This window comes from Phoca vitulina, unplaced genomic scaffold (genome assembly GCF_004348235.1).
Source record: "Phoca vitulina isolate PV1807 unplaced genomic scaffold, GSC_HSeal_1.0 scaffold8, whole genome shotgun sequence".
NCBI classification, from domain to species: Eukaryota; Metazoa; Chordata; class Mammalia; order Carnivora; family Phocidae; genus Phoca; species Phoca vitulina.
The window spans coordinates 55,374,447-55,393,497 of NW_022589711.1; the positions used below are offsets into that span (position 1 = coordinate 55,374,447).

The following is a 19,051-nucleotide window of genomic DNA, read 5'->3' on the forward strand; positions in this document are numbered from 1 at the left end:
TTATTTTGTACGCTACTCCGTCAACGCATTCACTGGATTTTGAAAACAACTCTTTGAGATATATATTTTTTAAAGATATATACATGTTTTAAAGTAAGAACAAATTGAGAGATCTTAAGTAGCTACTTAACCTAATTAGCCCAAGTTCCTAGAGAATTAGAGGTAAACTCAAACTTAAACCCAGATCTATCTGATGCTGGAGTCTCCATGCTTAAGCACTGCCTGCCCTGAGTCTTTCCTCTTGCAGCCTTCCAGTCCTGTCCTGGCCCCAAGTAAACTCTTCTTTCCAAGTCGTCCAAGAAAATAATCATAGAGCCACTTCACAGAATTTACAGCTCTTTACTGTTAGTTAACTCGTCCTTTTCATATGTCAAGTTTCTAATAAAAATACAACCTGCTTAAGGACTAGGATGTGTTTGCACTCTATTCCTATCACCTACAGAGCCCCACTCAATAAAATGGCATGAGGTATATCAGAATTGTCCCTGCTGGAGGAAACGGAATAAAGGCAGAGGATGAGGTATGACAAAGTAAAATCCATTTACAGGGGACCATATGAAATGGGCATGTAGGACACTCCAAGGTCATGGCGATATTTCCAGATATACATCATGTATTGGCCATCTATCCTAGTAAATATTTTTTACAAAGGAAGCACTTAATAAAATCCAAATACCTATTACATTTATGAACATATATCAATAATGAAAACAGCAAATTTTAATGTCATTTTAATTTCAATTTAATGCCAATAAAACTACCAATGATATCTAACAAGTTTAAGGAAGATGACATAATTCACCTGAATTAATGGAGATTTCAAATGGTTATTCAAGAACTTTCTGAAATAATGTCTTCTTGGTAATGACTTCTTGGGATAGCTTTGGCTGTTTTATACTTCCATACATTATCCTGTACACATCCATGCACAGGTAATTTTTGCATGTTATTTGGATGAATTCAATTTTCAAACAGCTCTGAATGGTAATGATTGGGGAAAATAACAGTGATAAGTTTTTCTTCTTTTAATACAAAACATTAATAGCATTAACAAAAGATGCAGTATAGTGCTAAGAAAAAGCTCTATACGTGGAATTAGGAGACAAGAATTCAAATCCCAGCTTTGCCCTATGCTGGTTGTTTCACTTTGTATTATATTCTCTGCAGACTGAAGGTGATGATACCTATATTTACACTGCAGCTAAAAAAATAGGTTAACAGTAAAGCAGAGTAGCTTTCAGATGAAATAGGCTAATAAATCCACTAAAAAAGTTCTTCCCATCCTTAAGACAATGTTCTGCCAGAGAAATTGTTTTAGTGATAGTAATAATCAATAACTGTTATTGCACAGTGATTATTTATATTAGTAATATTTTACTTAAGGCAAAGTATTAAAATTTGGCAACATATGGCTTCTACACTTAAGAGCCTCACTTGTGGGTCCTCTGAATCTTGGATTTTTCATTTGCCTTTAGGAACTATAATAATGTAGGAACCATAATAATGTTACAACATATTGTGGTGACTGAACTAGATATTATGTGGGAAAGGAATTTAAATCCATTCACACACAGGCACACACACACACACACACAATCTTTAAAGTGGCAAGTTGTAATGAATATTTCATAATAAAGTCCTTCTTTCATTGCTTCCTGTTTTCTCAGGATCACCCAAAATGAAAATAAGTAAGAAAGCAACACATAACAACAACAACAAAAAGATTTCAAGTTTCTTCACTTCACATATTTGTTTGACTAGGGTAATTAAGGCTGGTTTGATCTAATTTGGGGAGTGCTTTCTTTACCCTTCTTTTCTGTCTTAGCACCTGTTATACAGAAATATTTCATTCTCAAGCATGATAGATGCTTGGGGAGAAATGGCATGATCTTTCTGGCCAGGACCAGGAAGAGGCTTCTTGCCCATGGTGTGATAAGGTCAGTCTGATCTTCTTTCTTGGCTCTTCCTCCCCATAGCTACCCAACTTCCTTGAGCTATTCCTACAGCTATGTTTTAGAGCATACTAGATTTTCAGTCTACTCAGAATGAAGTTCCTTGGTTCCTATCGCAAAGGGAGGCCCAGAAGCCCAGATTCACTGCCTAAAGACATCAGCCAAAGGCCACCAAAATTACAAGGTTGAGAATGGGGATGGGGATCTTTCTCAGCTTTTGCATATGTTATTCCCTTTGCTTGGGGTGTCATGCTGTTCATCATTCTTTACTGCGTAGCACACAGCTAACCCACTCTCCAAAACTCTGCTCAGATGGCCCCTCCTCTATGGCGCTTTCCCCAATTTCTCCCACAACACACCCTTCCTATCCTTTTACAGCACTTAGTTTACAGAACTTTATGGAGATATGGTACCTATTCTAGGCCTATCCTGTGTAGCAAGCCATCTATTCTGTTTGAGATCAGCAACATACAAAGCAAAGTAAAGAACAGACAGCAGTGGAGAATACTGGTGGTCAAAGTGCTAGAAAGCTTGAGGTGTCACATCTCAGGGACCTGTACTCTTCTCTGGAGCTGTGCTCAGCCTTCCAGTCTCTAGCTACAGTAAATTTAAGAAAGGATGATAAAAATATAATGCCATGATTTTTTTTTTCTCTTTTGCAGCTCCTAGGGTCAACCATTGTTCCAGGGTATTTCTTTATATGGTATATTTGCCCAAAGGCTCAGGTGTCAGATTTATTTTTATAATATCCATAAAGAATCCATTTATAGATGATTTACATAGGCCTGTCATGACCCAAAATAGGCTGAGGTTTCAGGCATCGTTACCTGAAGTAATACAATAGCAAGTGCTCCATACTGAGGCATTCTAGAAGAATCTCTTTTTTTTTTTTTTTTTTAATCTTCTTTCTTCTGTCTTTGGGTCCCAATTAAAATTCCTTGAGACAACATATGCAGAAAACTCTGTTATGATGAAAGCACAGAGGGAAAAGCACAGCAAGGTGAAGAATGATTTGAGTCCATGAATCTCTCCATTGTTCACATGATAAAAGATACTTAAGACTTCAAAAGCCACTGTCATTAACTAAGGAGAGAGTATGTACCCTGCAGAAGATTCAAAAGGCATTAAAACACCATTCCCTGGAGTTATTGAAATAAATGAATGGTTCCCAAACTTTGGTTGAGCCTCAATCAGAACTATCTGGGGAGTTTTGTTTTGTTTTGGTGCAGATGCCTTGAAATTCCAAATCTGTAGTAGTGACATGAGTCACCCCAGGGTTTGTTTGTTTTTTCTTTTAAAGAAAAAATGTTCCCGGGGGTATATGGGGGGCTCAGTTGGTTAAGTGTCTGACTCTTGGTTTGCGCTCAGGTCATGATCTCAGAGTCATGAGATTGAGCCCCCGTGTGGGGCTCCTCACTCAGCAGGGAGTCTGCTTGAAGATTCTCTCTCTCTTCCCTTTTGCCCCTACCCCCCACCCCCACTTTCTCTCTCTCTCTCAAATAAATAAATAAATCTAAAAAAAAAATGTTCCCCAAGTCTTTCTGATGACTGGTCAGCTTTGAAAACCACTGGTTTAAGCCATACATTATAACAATAATCATCAAAGTATGGTGCAGACAATTCGGTGTCCACATAAGATGGCACTTGAGAAGGAGAAGAAAACATTTAGAAATCTTTATGTATGATATGTTTCTTATTATTAAACTTTTCATTTTGGAATATAGATTCATAGAAAGTTGTAAAAACTGCTTAGACTCCCATGTACCACTCATCCAGCTTCTTCCAATAGTAACATCTGATACAGGTAGAATACAGTATCGAAACCAGGAAACGGACATTGTTATATTAGTGTTAGCTAGCCCTTACTCCATTTTCACCATTTTTTTTTTGACCTGCATTCATTTGTGTGTCTATATAGTTCTATGCAATTTCATCCCATGCATAGATTCATGCAACTACCACTACAACCAAGATACAGAACGGCTCCACCAACACGATAAGACTCCCTGTTGCTTTTTCTTGGTATGAACACCCACTCCCTGCCCCACTCCATCCCTCATTCCTGTTCCCTAGCAACCAGGAATCTGTTCTCCATCTCTACAGTTTTGTCATCTCAAGAATGTCTTATAAATGGAATCATACAGTATATGCAACCTTTTGAGACTGACTTCTTTTTTCATTAAGCATCACGCCCTTGAGGTCAATCCAGATTGCTGCATATATCAATAGTTTTTTCCTTTTTATTGATGGACAGTATTATTGCATTCTTTGGATGTACCAGAGTTTGTTGAAATATTTACCCATTGAAGAACATTTGGATTGTTTTTAGTATCTTGTCATTATGAAAAAAAGTTGCCATGAACATTCACGTACAGGTTTCTGTGTGAACATAACTTTTCATGTCTCTGAATTGAATTTCCAGGAGTGCAACTGCTGAATCATATGGTTGATACATGTTGGGGAAAAAAGGTGCCAAAAAGTTTTACAGAGTGGTTATACCATTTTACACAGTCTTACCAGCAATGTATGAGTGATCCAGTTTCTCCACATCCCTACCAGCATTTTTTTTTAATTTTAGCTATTCTAATAGGTGTGTAGTGATATTTTACTGTATTTCTATATTTACTTTTATTTTTGAAAAAGAAATTAAGCTTTGTTTAGATTTAAAATATGGAGTGACAATAATATTATACATTTATATAATTTAAAAATAAAGAAGATTAAAGAGCACCTCACCACAGAACACAGCATTATTCACCATTTTTGAAGTCCACTACCTTATTAAGGAATCTACTTCCACAGTTAATTATGCTGACAGGTTACAAAATAAAAGAGATTTTGTTAACAATACATGAACTTCTCTTTGTTCTAAAACATCTAATCCAATGTGTCCACATAAATTAATTCTATCACTGGAGCTTCTAAACAAGTCACCCAAAATGCATCAGCGACACAGAGCTGTAGTTACCGTGGAAGGAATCCAGAGGATCAAAGCTCAGCTTGACCATTCACTGTACTGTAATACTGAACAAGCCACCTGACCTCTGAGCCTCTAAAACTGGGGTAATAATCCCTGCCTTCAATTCAACAATTCTGTTTGTTATTTACAGCACTCCTAGGGCAAAGGCCTGACACCTCCCAGAAATGTATCAGTGAGATAACTATCCTCATCTAGGAAATGAAGGGTTGCATTAGATAATTTTTAAGATATACCCTGGTCTAGAATTTCATAGTTTATGTAATATTGAGGCACTGTGATTCCTATCATTGCTATTTGAAGTTAATAATCTTCATCAGTATATATTAATACCTTCGTTAGTAATAATTAGAGTTATATTACTACATATTTATTAGTCTTATAGTACTAGTATTATAATTTAGAATAATTAGTATATAGTATGTATAAGATTATGAGATGCATTTATTAAATAAATACTATTTTTCAATATTACTTATTATGAATAAAAACAGTTAATTATTTTTATTATAGCAAGAAGTACATTCCATGAGGGCAGGTATTCATCTCTGTTTTGTTCATTGCCATTCGTTCAGCTCCTAGAAGAGAGCCTGATACAAAATCTGTTTTAGGGAAATGATTATTGAATAAGCACACCACAGCAGTTCCTTAGAGTTGTAAGGTATTTTCTGGTTTATAAAACATTTTCATACTCATTATTATAGTCGATGCTCAAGCAATCTTGTAAGGTAATTAATCTCTCCAGCTAATTTTATAAATTAAGGAAATGTGGAATAGAAAAATGTCATCATCAAGGTCAGGTGGCAAACCTGAGGCTTGAAGGTAAATACTCCGACCCCCGAATCAGCATGAACCTTGGCTCTCCAGAGTGTCAATAAGGCCTGTGAATATTTGGTAAAATCTAACGTCACCCAAAGAACTACAAATTCTTTTCAGGAAGATGTGATGTGAAGATCAAATTAATACAATTATTATCTGACCCTTTAATGAATGAACAGCTTGTCCTTTTCTTCCCCCCGAGGCTCTGAAAATTAAAACTCCTGTACAGCACTCCACAGCAATAGATGAGATTCAATGCACTTACCGCGGACCAGAAAAGGCATGCCAGTCAAACCCGAGTGGCATTAGAGCTCCTGATGTTTCGGTGACTTTGTGACTGTCCTCATGACAGACCATGCATAATTATAACAAACGTCTAAGAAGCTGCAATTGCTCTCATGCAGTTGCTGGCAACTTAATGGGACTGTCAGGATTACGGAAAGAAGATGTCCCCCATTTGCACCTGCAAAGTCACAGGCTAGATTCACCTTTCACGGCAGGGGACAGAAACTACAGGACTCCAGAGACAACCTAGCACACTGTGAGTCTAAATATTTAGATAATGACTGTTCAGAGTTCACAATCAGTCCTCCCACATTTTCTGCCACCTACTCTTCCAAGTTTCACCAAAAAAAAAAAAAAAAAAGAAGAAGAAGAAAAAAGTTCACTAACCATAAGAAGAGAAGAAGCACCAAATTGGCCTGTAGGTTAAACACAAAAATGGTAAGAGAAAATCCATGCTACATTATTTAACTATATTGCCATTGGTGGCCATCTGTTTCCCTCGCATGTTAGCTTCTGTTGAGAAAATAAGTATGTCCAGCCAAACCAGTGTCATATCACTAATGGCTACTTCTCTACCAAGTATCAATAATCCAGGACTCATTGATTCCTAGGAGACAAGCCTGTCTTGCCTCTTTCAATCTGAGATAATGGAGATGCAGTGGAATGCACACGTTTGGGAAGCCCAGGCTTGGACCCCAGTTCAGCCCCAAACCCTTGGATAAACTTGGGAAGCCATCCCCTTCCCTCTTAGACTGAGTTTTCACATCTGACAAATGTAAGAACTGTAACACATGACCTTCAAACTCTTTTCTAGTTATGCTGCTCAAAGACCTTATGATTAATGCATGAAGAATGGCTCTGTCACAAAAGCAGAAATGAAGGAAGACTGGCTGCCATCTCCACCATGGGGGATTCCACTGTTTGTGATGGCATTTTGTTCTAGCTACTATGTCTACTCCAGATTATTCTCCCTCCATGAAATGGATGAATAATCTCGGGGGAGCAGAAAGCATGAAGAGATCCAGTCACAAATTTCCAGGTTTAGGACCCTCACTGAATAGAATCATTTCACCCATTCTGATTGGATTTTTCAAGTCTAGGTGAACCAATGTAGGCAAAGCTTGAAAGTTGAGGTCTTATGTATATTATCTAGAAGTATATAAGGTATTATATGCAGAAATAGTTTGTGAGAAGAGCAACCATTTTGAAATTAATCCCAGAAGAATCATGTAATAATAAAGTAATGGAGTTAGAGGAAGCTGTCTATCCCAATCTCTAATAAATAGAACCCTTTAACACCAGTAAGAAGCCTAGACATGAAAAGTAGAGGTTGGCTTTATTATTTTACTAGCTACATGGTTACTGAATAAGTTATTTCACTTCTGGTAGTTTACCACTCAGCAAAATGGCAATAATATCCGTTCTACCTAACCCATAGAGCTACGGCAAGAATCGCCTTTGGAGAATGAAATGACGGCGAATATGGAAGTGTAGGATAAACCATAAAGGGCTGTACAAATACAAAGGGATTCTACTGAAAGAGTTCCCTTGAATTCATACCCTAGACAATCAATTTTTCAAAAATCTTACATAAAAAATGTTTTCTAAAGGAACTTCAGAAATTGGAGAAAGTAAATTTCAGGCCACAAGGCAACCCCAAATTTACAAACGTGGAAACATTACAAATGATTCTGTATGATAATCTATTATAATTACCACATTTCATTCAACAAGAGTATTAAAAGAGAAAAAAAGCTTGCGTGTGTGTGTGTGTGTGTGTGTGTCTGTGTGTCTGTGTATGTGTATGTCTATTTCCAATTCCCAGAGTTGTAATGACAGGAACATTTCAGAACCATCTCAAGAAAATAATGTATTAGTAAAGTAGGAAAGCTCACTTACTTTGGTATCTACCAAGAACAAAAAAGAAAGATCTATACCCTGTTCTGCCATCCAAGTCTAAGGCTTTGTGTTTTTGGTTTGGTTTTGGTTTTGCAAATCTGGAGAAGATGGAAGACCCACATTATAGGATACAGAACATTACTGGCTAGTACTTTAAAGACCAGGAAAAAAAAAATGCATTATCTTGTTGTCCTCATCAGCCAAAAATAGAAGATGATGAGACAAAATCATACATACATAGCAACCACACCATCAAAAAAAAAAAAAAAAAAAAAAAAGATACAGGCATTTAACAGTATAAACTTTGTTAGAAGGCAAAACAATAAAAAATATATATGGGCTCATAAGCTTATTATACTAAACACGAGAAGGCATTTAGAAATGCAGGGTCACTCAAAGAGGACTAAGGAGATGCCAGTTGCTAAAGAAGATCCCTGGAAAGTCTGAGAACAATGGTAGCAAAATACGGGGATCTGAAGGCCTAAAGAGCAACTAACTGGGAAAAACAACAAAGCTCTTTAGAGAAAGGTTATTAGCAGAATACCTTTTAAAAGGAATTTATGACAATTGGGCTCCCAGCTGACTCAGTCCGCAGAGCCTGTGACTCTTGATCTCAGGGTTGTGAGTTCAAGCCCCACATTGGGTGTAGAGATTACTTAATTAAATAAATAATTAAAAAAAAAAAAAAACTCATGACATATGGGATCCCATAAATATAAGTTGATGTGCAGAACATGTGGGTACTTAGCCACTCTCAGTCAGAATTTAAAAATGAGAAAGCAAAGCCCAGACATTGCAGACATAACTCCAAGGTAAGAAATGGAATTGAAAACTTCCAGGCGGCAGTGGTTCCATAACTCCTGGCCTAAAAACCTCAAGGAATGGGGATAGGAGGGTAAAAGTAATTGCAACACAAACCTAACACCTAACAGGTAGCTATGAAGCCGGGATCTGAATAAGCGGGTTTATATTGCTACGGCCTAAGCATTACCCCAAACATTACAGAGCACCTACTATGTGGCAGGTATCCTGCTGGGTGTCACTGGGAGTAAAGGCATGAGTCAGGCAGTCCTGCCTCCAAAAGCTCCAAGTCCACTGAAGGAGACAGGCTCATTTACAAGGAAGTCTGTTGGAAGGCACACTGGATAAGAATTCTATGAGGTGGATGAAGAGCTTATGGCATAGTGAGGAAGAGTCCTCACTAGAATATGGTCCGAGGTCCTATATAACTCTGGACTCAGACAGAGGGGACCTGAGCTCAGCCCTGAGCAGGCCATGCATATCTGAGCAAACAACTTCTACCCTCTGCCCTGCACTTCTCACTTTTGCACCAGAAAAAGACAGACTATATGCTTTCTATTAATTCTAACTTGCTGCCTTTGCAGTTAAGCTTTTTAGACATCAGGCTCTGAACTAAGCTATGAAGGAAAAGACTCTAGGGCGAGAAACTGAGGGAGAATATGTACTAAAGGCAAAGAACAGGTGAGCTGGGCCACAAGATCCCGGCATCTTCAATTCACCCTGCACATAAAAACTGTGTTACCTACTATCTGGGGATTTCACTAATGGTGCAGAGCATTCTAAATGGACCCCCTCAAAAAAAAAAAAAAAAAAAGAAAGAAAGGAAGAAAGAAAGAAAGAAAGAAAGAAGAAGAAAAGGAAAAGGAAAATGGATATGAACTTTAAAAATGTATAAAAATGTAAACAAAAAAATAATATAAATCATAAAAATATTTAGAGTAACAGAGAATGCACTAACATTTAAATTAAATAGAAAGTAAAGCAAATCTCACACTTCCAACAAATATCATGTCATAATACAGAGCAGATGAAGAGATGGAGCTTCATTTAAAAACAAAGTCTGAATATCCATGAACCTTTCCCCATATTTATCTTTAAAATGTATATATGCAAGGGAAATTTCTTCTTTCACGTATTCAAAAAAGGTTATATTAAAAAAAGAGAGAGAGATTGGCAGAATCGCAAGAAAGAATCAAGACTTCAGAAATTAAATGAGACTGAGTTGCTTCAAATGAGGATGCCATATTCCAAACTGTTTATTGCGAGAGAAGAATTACTGAGCAGAGCACTCACCCATCCAGCCATCCGCCATCCATCCAAATATATACATACAGAAGAACATACAGACATACATTTGACCATACACAATCATTCCTACTAAAAACACAGTAGCATACTAGGAGCCAAGAGGAACATAAGGACGAGTGAGAAACCATGTCTTGTTGCTTAAATGGGGAAACAAAGCTTACGTTCTTACAAGGAAGTATCACCATCACATGGGGCCTGGGTGCCAGAAATGCCAGGAAGAGAAGAGCAAGCAGGATAGCACCTGGGCGAGGACAACAGACTTGCTTCAGAAACGTAGGAGAGCCACAAAACCATAGAGAAGGTCACCTCTCATCTCTAAACTCCCATTTCCCATTTTCCATGTGAAAATAGCCACTTACCTCATAGGGTTGTATGAGAAGTCCATAAAATGGTTATGAAGAAGCAGAGTGCTTGGCATAGACCACATGTTGAACAGCGATACAACAAGAGCAGGAGGAGTGACAAAAAACAGAAATGTATGTGAGGGTCACAGAACACGACGCATGTGGAAACCCAGGGAAGGGAATGAGAACTTCTGATCCAGGCCGTGGCTAGCCATTTTGGAGAGGGCGACACCAGTAGGATTTTGACAGGTGACCAAAGGGATGAGGGTGGAATGCTCAGAAAGAGCAAATGGTTGTGAGCTGCAGAGTTTTGAAGAGGACACCAGTGTCCCCAGAGAACTACACAGGCAGTAAGCGAGCCTCACGGAGTGCAGTGAAGAGAGCAGGGTGTCTCGAGAGCAAGAGAGCCACCCAAGGGGCCAAGCCACTGCAACTCATCACACTCAGAATGTAGGGGTCTGAAGGGGGATTGCGGCCTGCTCCTCCTCCCTCACATATGCCATGTATCGCCTCCTTAATATAGGCCCTGCCCCCACTCCCTCCAGCGGTAGGGGTTGTCACACCGATGAAGGCTTCCTCACACACTTGCTTCCTACTCCAAGAGGGAACCTATCTTATTCCTTTCAAATTAGAGGAAAGTCCATTTCAGCTCTCCCCAAAAATTAGGGGACAAAATAACATATCCCCCAGTAAGCAAATAAGGGAACATGCTGAGAAAACAAATAAGGAAGCCATCATATGGCCCTTCCTGTCCCGGAGAGGAGGGATTCTCTTCCAAATCCTAGCCCCAGGCCTGCAACCACTAAAGCACCACCACTAAAGAACAAAGTAAACCAGTTCCTCTAAGTCTTGGATTGACTGTGGAGATGTAGTCTCCTTCAAGGCCTGTAAAACTCAGACACTGCCACGGAGATTAGTAGAGCACCAAGAGTGTCACTTCCTGTTTTTCCAGAGTAGCTCTTGCCCTCTCTGGAAAAAGGATACCCAAAGATCCATGGCCCCAGCTCAGGCGTACACGCTGATGCCTGATTTCCCTACCACCTGCCTAAGCATCCAGCCCCCTCACACAAGCTGGATATCTGGAAGAAGTTACTCAATTCTAATGACAATACCAATAGATGAGTGAAGTGTTTGCTGGGGGCAGGGAGAGGACTAGGAGGAAAAGAGAAAGACCGAAATATACCACAGAGTGTGGAACAGTCTCACAAAAACTTGCTGGAAGAAACACACTCATGTCACCCAAGAAGCAGGAAGAAACATCCTGGCAAGGGTAATGTAAGGTCATTTTTTTTGAAGTGCAGGTGGGGGAGGGAGAGAACAGAGAAAGGGGGCACTGAATCTCCTTTCACTGTCTCTTCGCTCTCAGCTCCCAGAAGTTTACCATTCCTCTGTTGTCAGTTATAAGTCATTGTTTCATGGATTTGGCTGAGCTGCTGACATTGATTGGTAAAAATATGGAAGCTTTTCAACCCAATAGTATGGCATTCTCCATGCTGCCTGTGAGGTTAAGTGTGGGAATGTGCAGGTACATACACACCCGAGATGCTGAGCTCACGTGGCTCATCCAACTCCTGCTTGATGAAAACTGAATGTACTGCTATTACAACCCCTAGAACTAGGCTTCGCTCTCATTTGCCTGTGACCTTCAGCAAATGCAGATCTCACAGAGCTCTCCAGACAACTTTCTCCTACAGCAGCCTAGGGGAGTCTTAACAATTCCAGTTTTAACAATTCCAGGTGCCTCACGAGGTTCCCTTCATATGGGTTTCCCATCAGACCACTTCTTGGCAGCATGTGGGGACACGTGTCCAATGGCAAGAGAGAAGGGCAACTGGGTGGCAGGCACATCTCTACAAGACAATGGGATGGGGTGGAAGATAACACAGTAGAAGGAGACCAAGGTTCTAGTTTTGGCTCTAGCCCTAACTCACTATATAACCACAGCCATATAACCCCTAAGAGGTCTCACTCTCTTTATCCCTAAAAAAAAGGTTGGCTTTGATAGTTTCTAGATGTGTTTTTAACCTTTGGCAGTCTATTAACTATGATAAGCACACTGAATTCTTAAGCTACCTTTTTCTGACACAACATTGTGTAGATAGATCACCTTTATTATATTGAACTCTCCCACTCTGGGTACCCAACTCTAAAATCCCCCCACTTACCTTCACCTCCAGGTTGCTTGTATGGGTTGTACTTGGGCTTTGGAGCAACTACTGGTGCAAACTTCTTGGGTGGTTGTTGTGTGGACACTGAAATGCTGGGGGTCCCAAAGGAATGGGTGGTCTCCATCCGCGCAGGCACATGGCCAAGGGGCTCACCAGTGCTTTTGGGTGGCAGCCAAGATGGGTGGGACATTGTTGGAATCTGGAACTAAAGAGAAATGAACACAGCTGGTTTACAGAAGCATGAAAATGGAGGCAACCTACCTCACTTCAACGTTATTTCCCCTTAATCCATACTTGATGAAATCTTGACAGAGCTCTCTGAGAAGAAGGAAAAAGAAAGAGAAAAGGCGAATGAGGGGAGGAGGAGGAGGAGGAGGAGGAAAAACTCACCTTCACTGGAGGAGGAGAAAATGGCACACTCCCCTCAACCAATCTTGAACACCTCTTCTGACAGTTACCTGTTTAGTGTCTAGCACTCTTCAGGAAATAGATAGGATGAGAAATGGTCCCTAACCTGAGGAAGTTTCTATGGTAGGAGAATCTGATAGCAGCCAGGTTGGAAAAAAAGCTTCAGTTTTATTAATAACCTATTAAAATGAATACCACATAAATTAAACCATGATTAAGTTACCTAAATGAGGTGATATTGCCTAAGTGAGATAAAAATAAATAAAAGTATTTCTGGGGTGCAGAAAAAGGTAAGATTACTTCTGGCTGGAAGCAGAACGAAGCCCTCATTAATGAGGTGTCCCTCAGACTGGGCCCTGAGTGCTGAGCAGAGGTTGGCCTGAACCATGTCAGCATGGGCAAAAAAGTGCAGAGCACTCGTGTTTGGTGTGACTGCAGGGGTCGAGGGAAAAGTAGCTAGTAGGCAACTAAAACGTGGGATGGAACCAAAGCCCAGAGAGGGAAACCTGAATTTATTGGGTCAACATCAAGGAAGCACAAAAAGTGTTCTCTCGAAACAAGGGCATAACCAACGCACGTCAGGAAACTTTAAAATGACCTTTCCTGTAGGAGCAGTTATGCTCCCCACCAAGGGGCACTTGTAAACTGGGAGGAGGGGAACACTGTGTGCCACAAAGCCTGGGACCCTACTAGCACTTAGTAGCGAAGGGCTAGCAATATTCAAACCCGAAGGTCGGCCCCGCTTGACAAGCATGAGGAGCCGAGCTGAGTGAGTCTCACAGGGACCATCTGTGAAAAATGTAACTGGGAGCCGGCAAAGCCGCCCAGCCAAAGTGCTGTTCTGATCGGATTACAGTACACTGGGTGAGGAAAGAAAAATGATGTCTCGCCTGTCAGGGTGAGCCAGTCACCCCTCCAGGCAGCCTGCAGGCTGGGGCTGAGCCTCCCAGACTGCTGGCTGAGGAGGAGGGCTCTCCAAGCCTGATTGCAACAGCTCTCCAGCACAGGGAGGCCCGGAAGGCACCCCACGCCGGCTCCCAGCCCCAAATCCACCCCGTAATTCATTAATTGAACTGAATTAATTGAGAGGGCTACATGATTACCTCCAGATGTCTATAAAGACAAAGAACACTGGAAATGCAAGGAAAAATAAAGGCCTCAGCATGCAGCAGGGCCACGGAGAGACGGGGTAACAGAAAGGGACGGGGTAGCGTGGGGGCGAAGGCGGCCTCATAGGGAGTGCCATGACCTTGAACAGCCCCCTCCCCGCATCAGGACCTTGGGGACCTCAACTCCCTCAAAATTAAGATAAAGCCCTGTCCCCCCTAACTCGCAAGTTTTAGGACAACCGATGAGATAATGCCATTGAAGGGTCTTATACGCTCTAAAGTGCTATGCAAAGTAAGAGAAAGAAAATTGTCGGAGGTGCAGTTTTCGCAGTAAAAGAGGATGACGCGGATCAAAGAGGAAGGCTCCCAACTAGGAATCTCGGGAGGCTTCGGTTACTACAGCCACAGTGACAGGCTTTCTTTCGCTGGCCTCGCTCGGTTGCAGGGCCCTGCTCTTCCTCTCCCTCCCTTGTCCTGTCTGCACAGGCACTGTGAGTTCCTTGAAAGGCCAAGGACCAGATTTTACATATTCCTAAAACCCCACCATGGAGGCCCAGCACAAAACCAATAGAGAAAAACAACCATGAATCTGGTTTACTCATGGCTCTTCACCCTAACTGTGCATTCACAATCATTTGACAAGATTTAAGGGGAAAAAAAAAAAAGCCCATCTCTTAGGACTGAGAAACACTAAACTTGGTCTTGTATATATATATTTTTTTAATTGCCCTTCAGTCTTCTACTGAAAGGGGTTGAAAGTGTCTGTTCTGCTTTCAACATGACTAAAGTGAGCAGAGGTCCAGGACCACATAGGACAGAATAAAGACTTGAAAACTTTAATGCAGTCTGCACATGTGTAATATAAATTTTATGTGTACATTTTAAACAGGTTAATATTATCACCCTTGCAACTTTTCTATAAACCTAAAGTTATTCCAAAATAGAAACTTAAAAAAATGGGTTAATATAGGATGCAGTGATTTCTAAAGCAAAGAGGCACATTTCCAGATCAATCCCACATTGCCAATTGACTGTAGAATCCTGGCTTTTTCAGATATGCCATAGATATAAAAGAACAGGCAACTTCTGGGAAAGTATAAAAAATGAAAACTTACGCATCAATATGCAACTAATTGACTCCATCATCTTTACAGTTATCCCCAATACCTCATATTATTACCCTGATACTGCCCTCCCCATGGAGACACCTGCAGGTCCACCTCCTGAGAGTGCCAGGCTCTGGCCATCTTACCTGTTTGCAGATGACTTCAAAGGCAGCCCCTCCTCCCATTCTCCTGTATGTCCACAGTGAGCCAGTGACACCATTCACAGGATTTGTAATGAATGGTTCTGACCCCGCACTCCTGCTCATGCTGTACCCACCATCTACACTGTCATTTTGGTCCCTTCACTTTCTACCAAGCCCGAGTGTTTTGTTTTTGTTTTTTTATCTTGACCCAGCCTGAATGTCTCCGATGCTGTGAATATTTCCCTAACTCACAACCGCCCCCCCGCAAAAAAAAGAGTAGCTTAATTCCAGGTTCTTCTAGTACTTGTATCATACTTACAACAATCCACACGACTGACCCAGTAAGCTGGCAGCTTCTGGGAAGTCTCACTAAATGAGCACAATGCCTGGCTAGGAAGCTTCCAGAAAGCTATGTTATGGATAAACGAGTAAATGGATGAAAGTTGATCTCTTTGGTTACTCATCCCTCTTTAGGATCTCTGTATCTCCCTTCTTAGCCTCCACTAATATGGTCATCTCTTTTTCTCTCCCTTAATTTAGCAATGTAATGAATCCTGTTGATAGAGTTCCAGATACTGAACCATCTCTGCATTCCTAGAAAAATTCCTACTCAGTCACAGTTGTAGTGTTTGATATATTGATAAATTAAATATGCTATTTTATAGGGAATTTTTGTACATAGAATCATGAGTAAGATCATTCTATAGTGTTTCTTTCCTTGTGTTACTTATCATCATTAGGTTTCATATGAGGGTTCTACATCCTTTTCTACTGTTTGGATTTGTTTAATAATGATGAGGTTGGAATTATCTGATCTTTAAAAGTTTATCAGAACTTACTGTAAAGTCATTTGGATGTGACACTTTCTTTAATAATAGATCTTAATCATATTTCCAGTAACTTCTATGATAGTTACAGCCGTTTTATGCTTCTTTTGAGGTCATTTTCATATTCTGCTGGAAATTCATCCATTTCTTCTAGGTTTGATCTCTCTCCGTTTCGATCTAGCTACCTCTCAATTAAAAATGATGTCTCATCTACTACGCATCATTTAGATCCTGAGCATCACTTCCCACTAGTCCTTAAAGACATAATTCATGTTTTCTATCATCTGGTTCAAGTTATATACCCTCTCACTACATTTCCACAGCACCTGGAGTACTGTACTCATCACAAGTCCCTGTCTCTCTGCTTGCCTGTATCCCAAACTAAACTCTTGGATCCTTAAGAGCAGAAGTAATTATCACTCTCAAATCCCAGGGCCTAATACATGATAGACACTCAATAAAAATGTCTGTTAACTTAATGAATGAATAACTGTATTTGCCTGGCATTAGAGCTCCAGATGAATCAGATTCTCATCCTGTACTGAGATGAATCAGATTCTCATCCTGTTCTCAAGAAGCTTAAGGCCTACCTGCAGAAGAGATATTTATATATGTGAAAAGAGAAAAAGAGCAATACACAGCATACCAAAAGAACTGACATGTGTGTGATGGGAGCTAGCATAGGGAGGGGTGGCCCTTGACAAGGACTTTGAAAGCTGGGTGGTTCTGAAGATAGATGGAACAACAAAGATAATGCCTGGAAATACTGTAAGCTCAAGGAAGAAGCAAGGTCTTTCCATGGAACAGGCAGCAGACCAGTTGTATTAAAATGAGGAACTCAAGGAGAATATTTGGGGAAAACGTTCAGAAGATAAACTGAGCTTGCTTTTTAAAGGCTTTATACAGAGAAATAAGAAGCTAGAACTTTAATCTCTGAACAGTCATCTAACAAGAGTAAAAACTCTATGTACGAAACATGAACCAGTTCAGGATGGATCCAAGGAAGGTGATAAACACAATAGTACAGACATAGAGTCTCCATGTCCCCAGTTCTAGTCTCAACTTTGCCAGTGTGACCTTTAACAAGAGAGGATACTCATTTGCAAAATGAATGTCTGTAAAGTCCCAATCAGCTCTAATAGTCTATACTGCTTTCCTTCTCTGAAACCTGAATTAGAGCCCTTTATTTTGATAAATGGGTCTGAGGAAACCTCACAAGTTTAGTGAACAGATGAACTAGCACATGTCAGTTGGGGTTTCTCAGCTTCTCCAAGAGCGACCAACATAAACACAAAGACAAGCAGTGGTGAGAGCTAGTTGTGCTGGACCAAAACTCACCCTGCTCTTACTTCCTCTGGTTCTAGGTCAGTTTCACTGTAAGTTTACAATCATTGCGAAAGCAAGAAGTGAAAGGGAAAATCTCCACAGAGGCTATGAAAATACGCAAACACCATCACAAGAGAGGCAAACAAGAGAAATGGCCCTGGTCTAAAAGAAGGGAGGCCGAGAGCTGGGCTCCCTAGACACTGGACTTTCAGGAACTTTTGCCACATGCAAAGCAACGAAGAAGCACCTAAAAAGCCTTACTTATTACCCTCTCTCTATCGCTCTCTGTCGTCTCTTCCTAGCTGTTCAACGGGTACAAAAAAGCCATTGACAATAAACAGCAAGTGTTTACTGAGGACTTACTATAAGCCAAGCAATTTTCTAACAGTCTTCACTATTATGTGAGGTAGAGTTATCATTCTCCACATTCAGCAGGTCAAGAAAGTAAAACTATAAGAATTAAATAACTTGCTTATATACACACATACACACACACACACACACACACACACACACACACTCTGACAAATAGCAAAACTGAAGTCTTCAACCCCAAATCCATGGTCTTCATCATGGAACTACCTTCCTGTTTGGAGGGGGAAAAAAAATCATAATCCAAAGGAAGTCACACTTAGAAACAGTAGATTTTGCTCTTATCTCCATTCCTAGCTCCTGGATATTACTTGCCATAATGTCTTCTCTACTCTGTTCCACCAAACAATAACCATCATGAACCACAGGATCACATACTGATGAAGCCAATAGTCTGACCAAACTAATGAAAGCACAAACAGCCAAAAAAGGCCAGATGATTACCAAGACCCTTCCTCTGCAGATGAGAAAACAGGATGACAGGTAAAGTGAGATTTAATACTAAAAAAAAGCCACTCAGCCTCTCTAAAGATACCATGTGAATGACAAGTCATTGTCAGCCACAAAAATAGAACTAACTAGTGTTTGCTCAAGTTCTTCTTCTTTCTTAAAATCAATATTGTACACTTCTTTAAACATTTACATAGATCATCAAAATTTAAAAACAACCAACCAATCATTCCATGGCATCATCTAACACCAAGTACTATAAGTTTAAAGTAGCAGTTTTCAAGACTGTCTGTACACTAGACTCATCTGGGGATCTTTATGTGTATGTTCTGATTGAAGGGTTGAAAATAATTGACTTAGAGCATTTATACTAATCTTTAAATCATGTTACATTAGTCCCTAAATCTCCTTTGGCAATTAACCCAAAGCCTGGCTCTTGGTCAATGTTTGCTAATAAATGAATGATACCGGGGAAGAAACAAGTTTTAACATACTATTTTAGTGGTAGAAAATTTGAGAGACTGAGGTGCTAAGTGACTTAAAGATCAGAAGTAGCTGATGGCCGACTCAAGTTCAGGATTCATGTCCCTTAGCAACATTTTCTTTCTTTAAACAAGCAATAGGGACACCTGGGTGGCTCAGTCGGTTAAGCATCTGCCTTCTGCTCAGGTCATGTCAGGGTCCTGGGATCGAGCCCTGTGTCAGGCTCCCTGCTAGCGGGGATTCTGCTTCTCCCTCTCCCTCTGCCCTTCCCCCT

At 40.3% G+C, this 19,051-nt stretch overlaps 1 protein-coding gene across 5 annotated transcripts in view; it reads right to left on the bottom strand.

Moving 5' to 3' along the window:
- The window catches only part of LPP (LIM domain containing preferred translocation partner in lipoma), a 646,157-nt gene that overhangs the window by 410,692 nt on the left and 216,414 nt on the right, over positions 1 to 19,051 (bottom strand). For all 5 annotated transcript variants that reach the window (XM_032406922.1, XM_032406920.1, XM_032406921.1 and 2 more), the window contains one exon: positions 12,551 to 12,758. In XM_032406922.1, coding sequence (XP_032262813.1) covers positions 12,551 to 12,743 — 193 coding nt within the window. In that variant the 5' untranslated portion in view covers positions 12,744 to 12,758. The remainder of the gene's footprint in view (positions 1 to 12,550; positions 12,759 to 19,051) is intronic.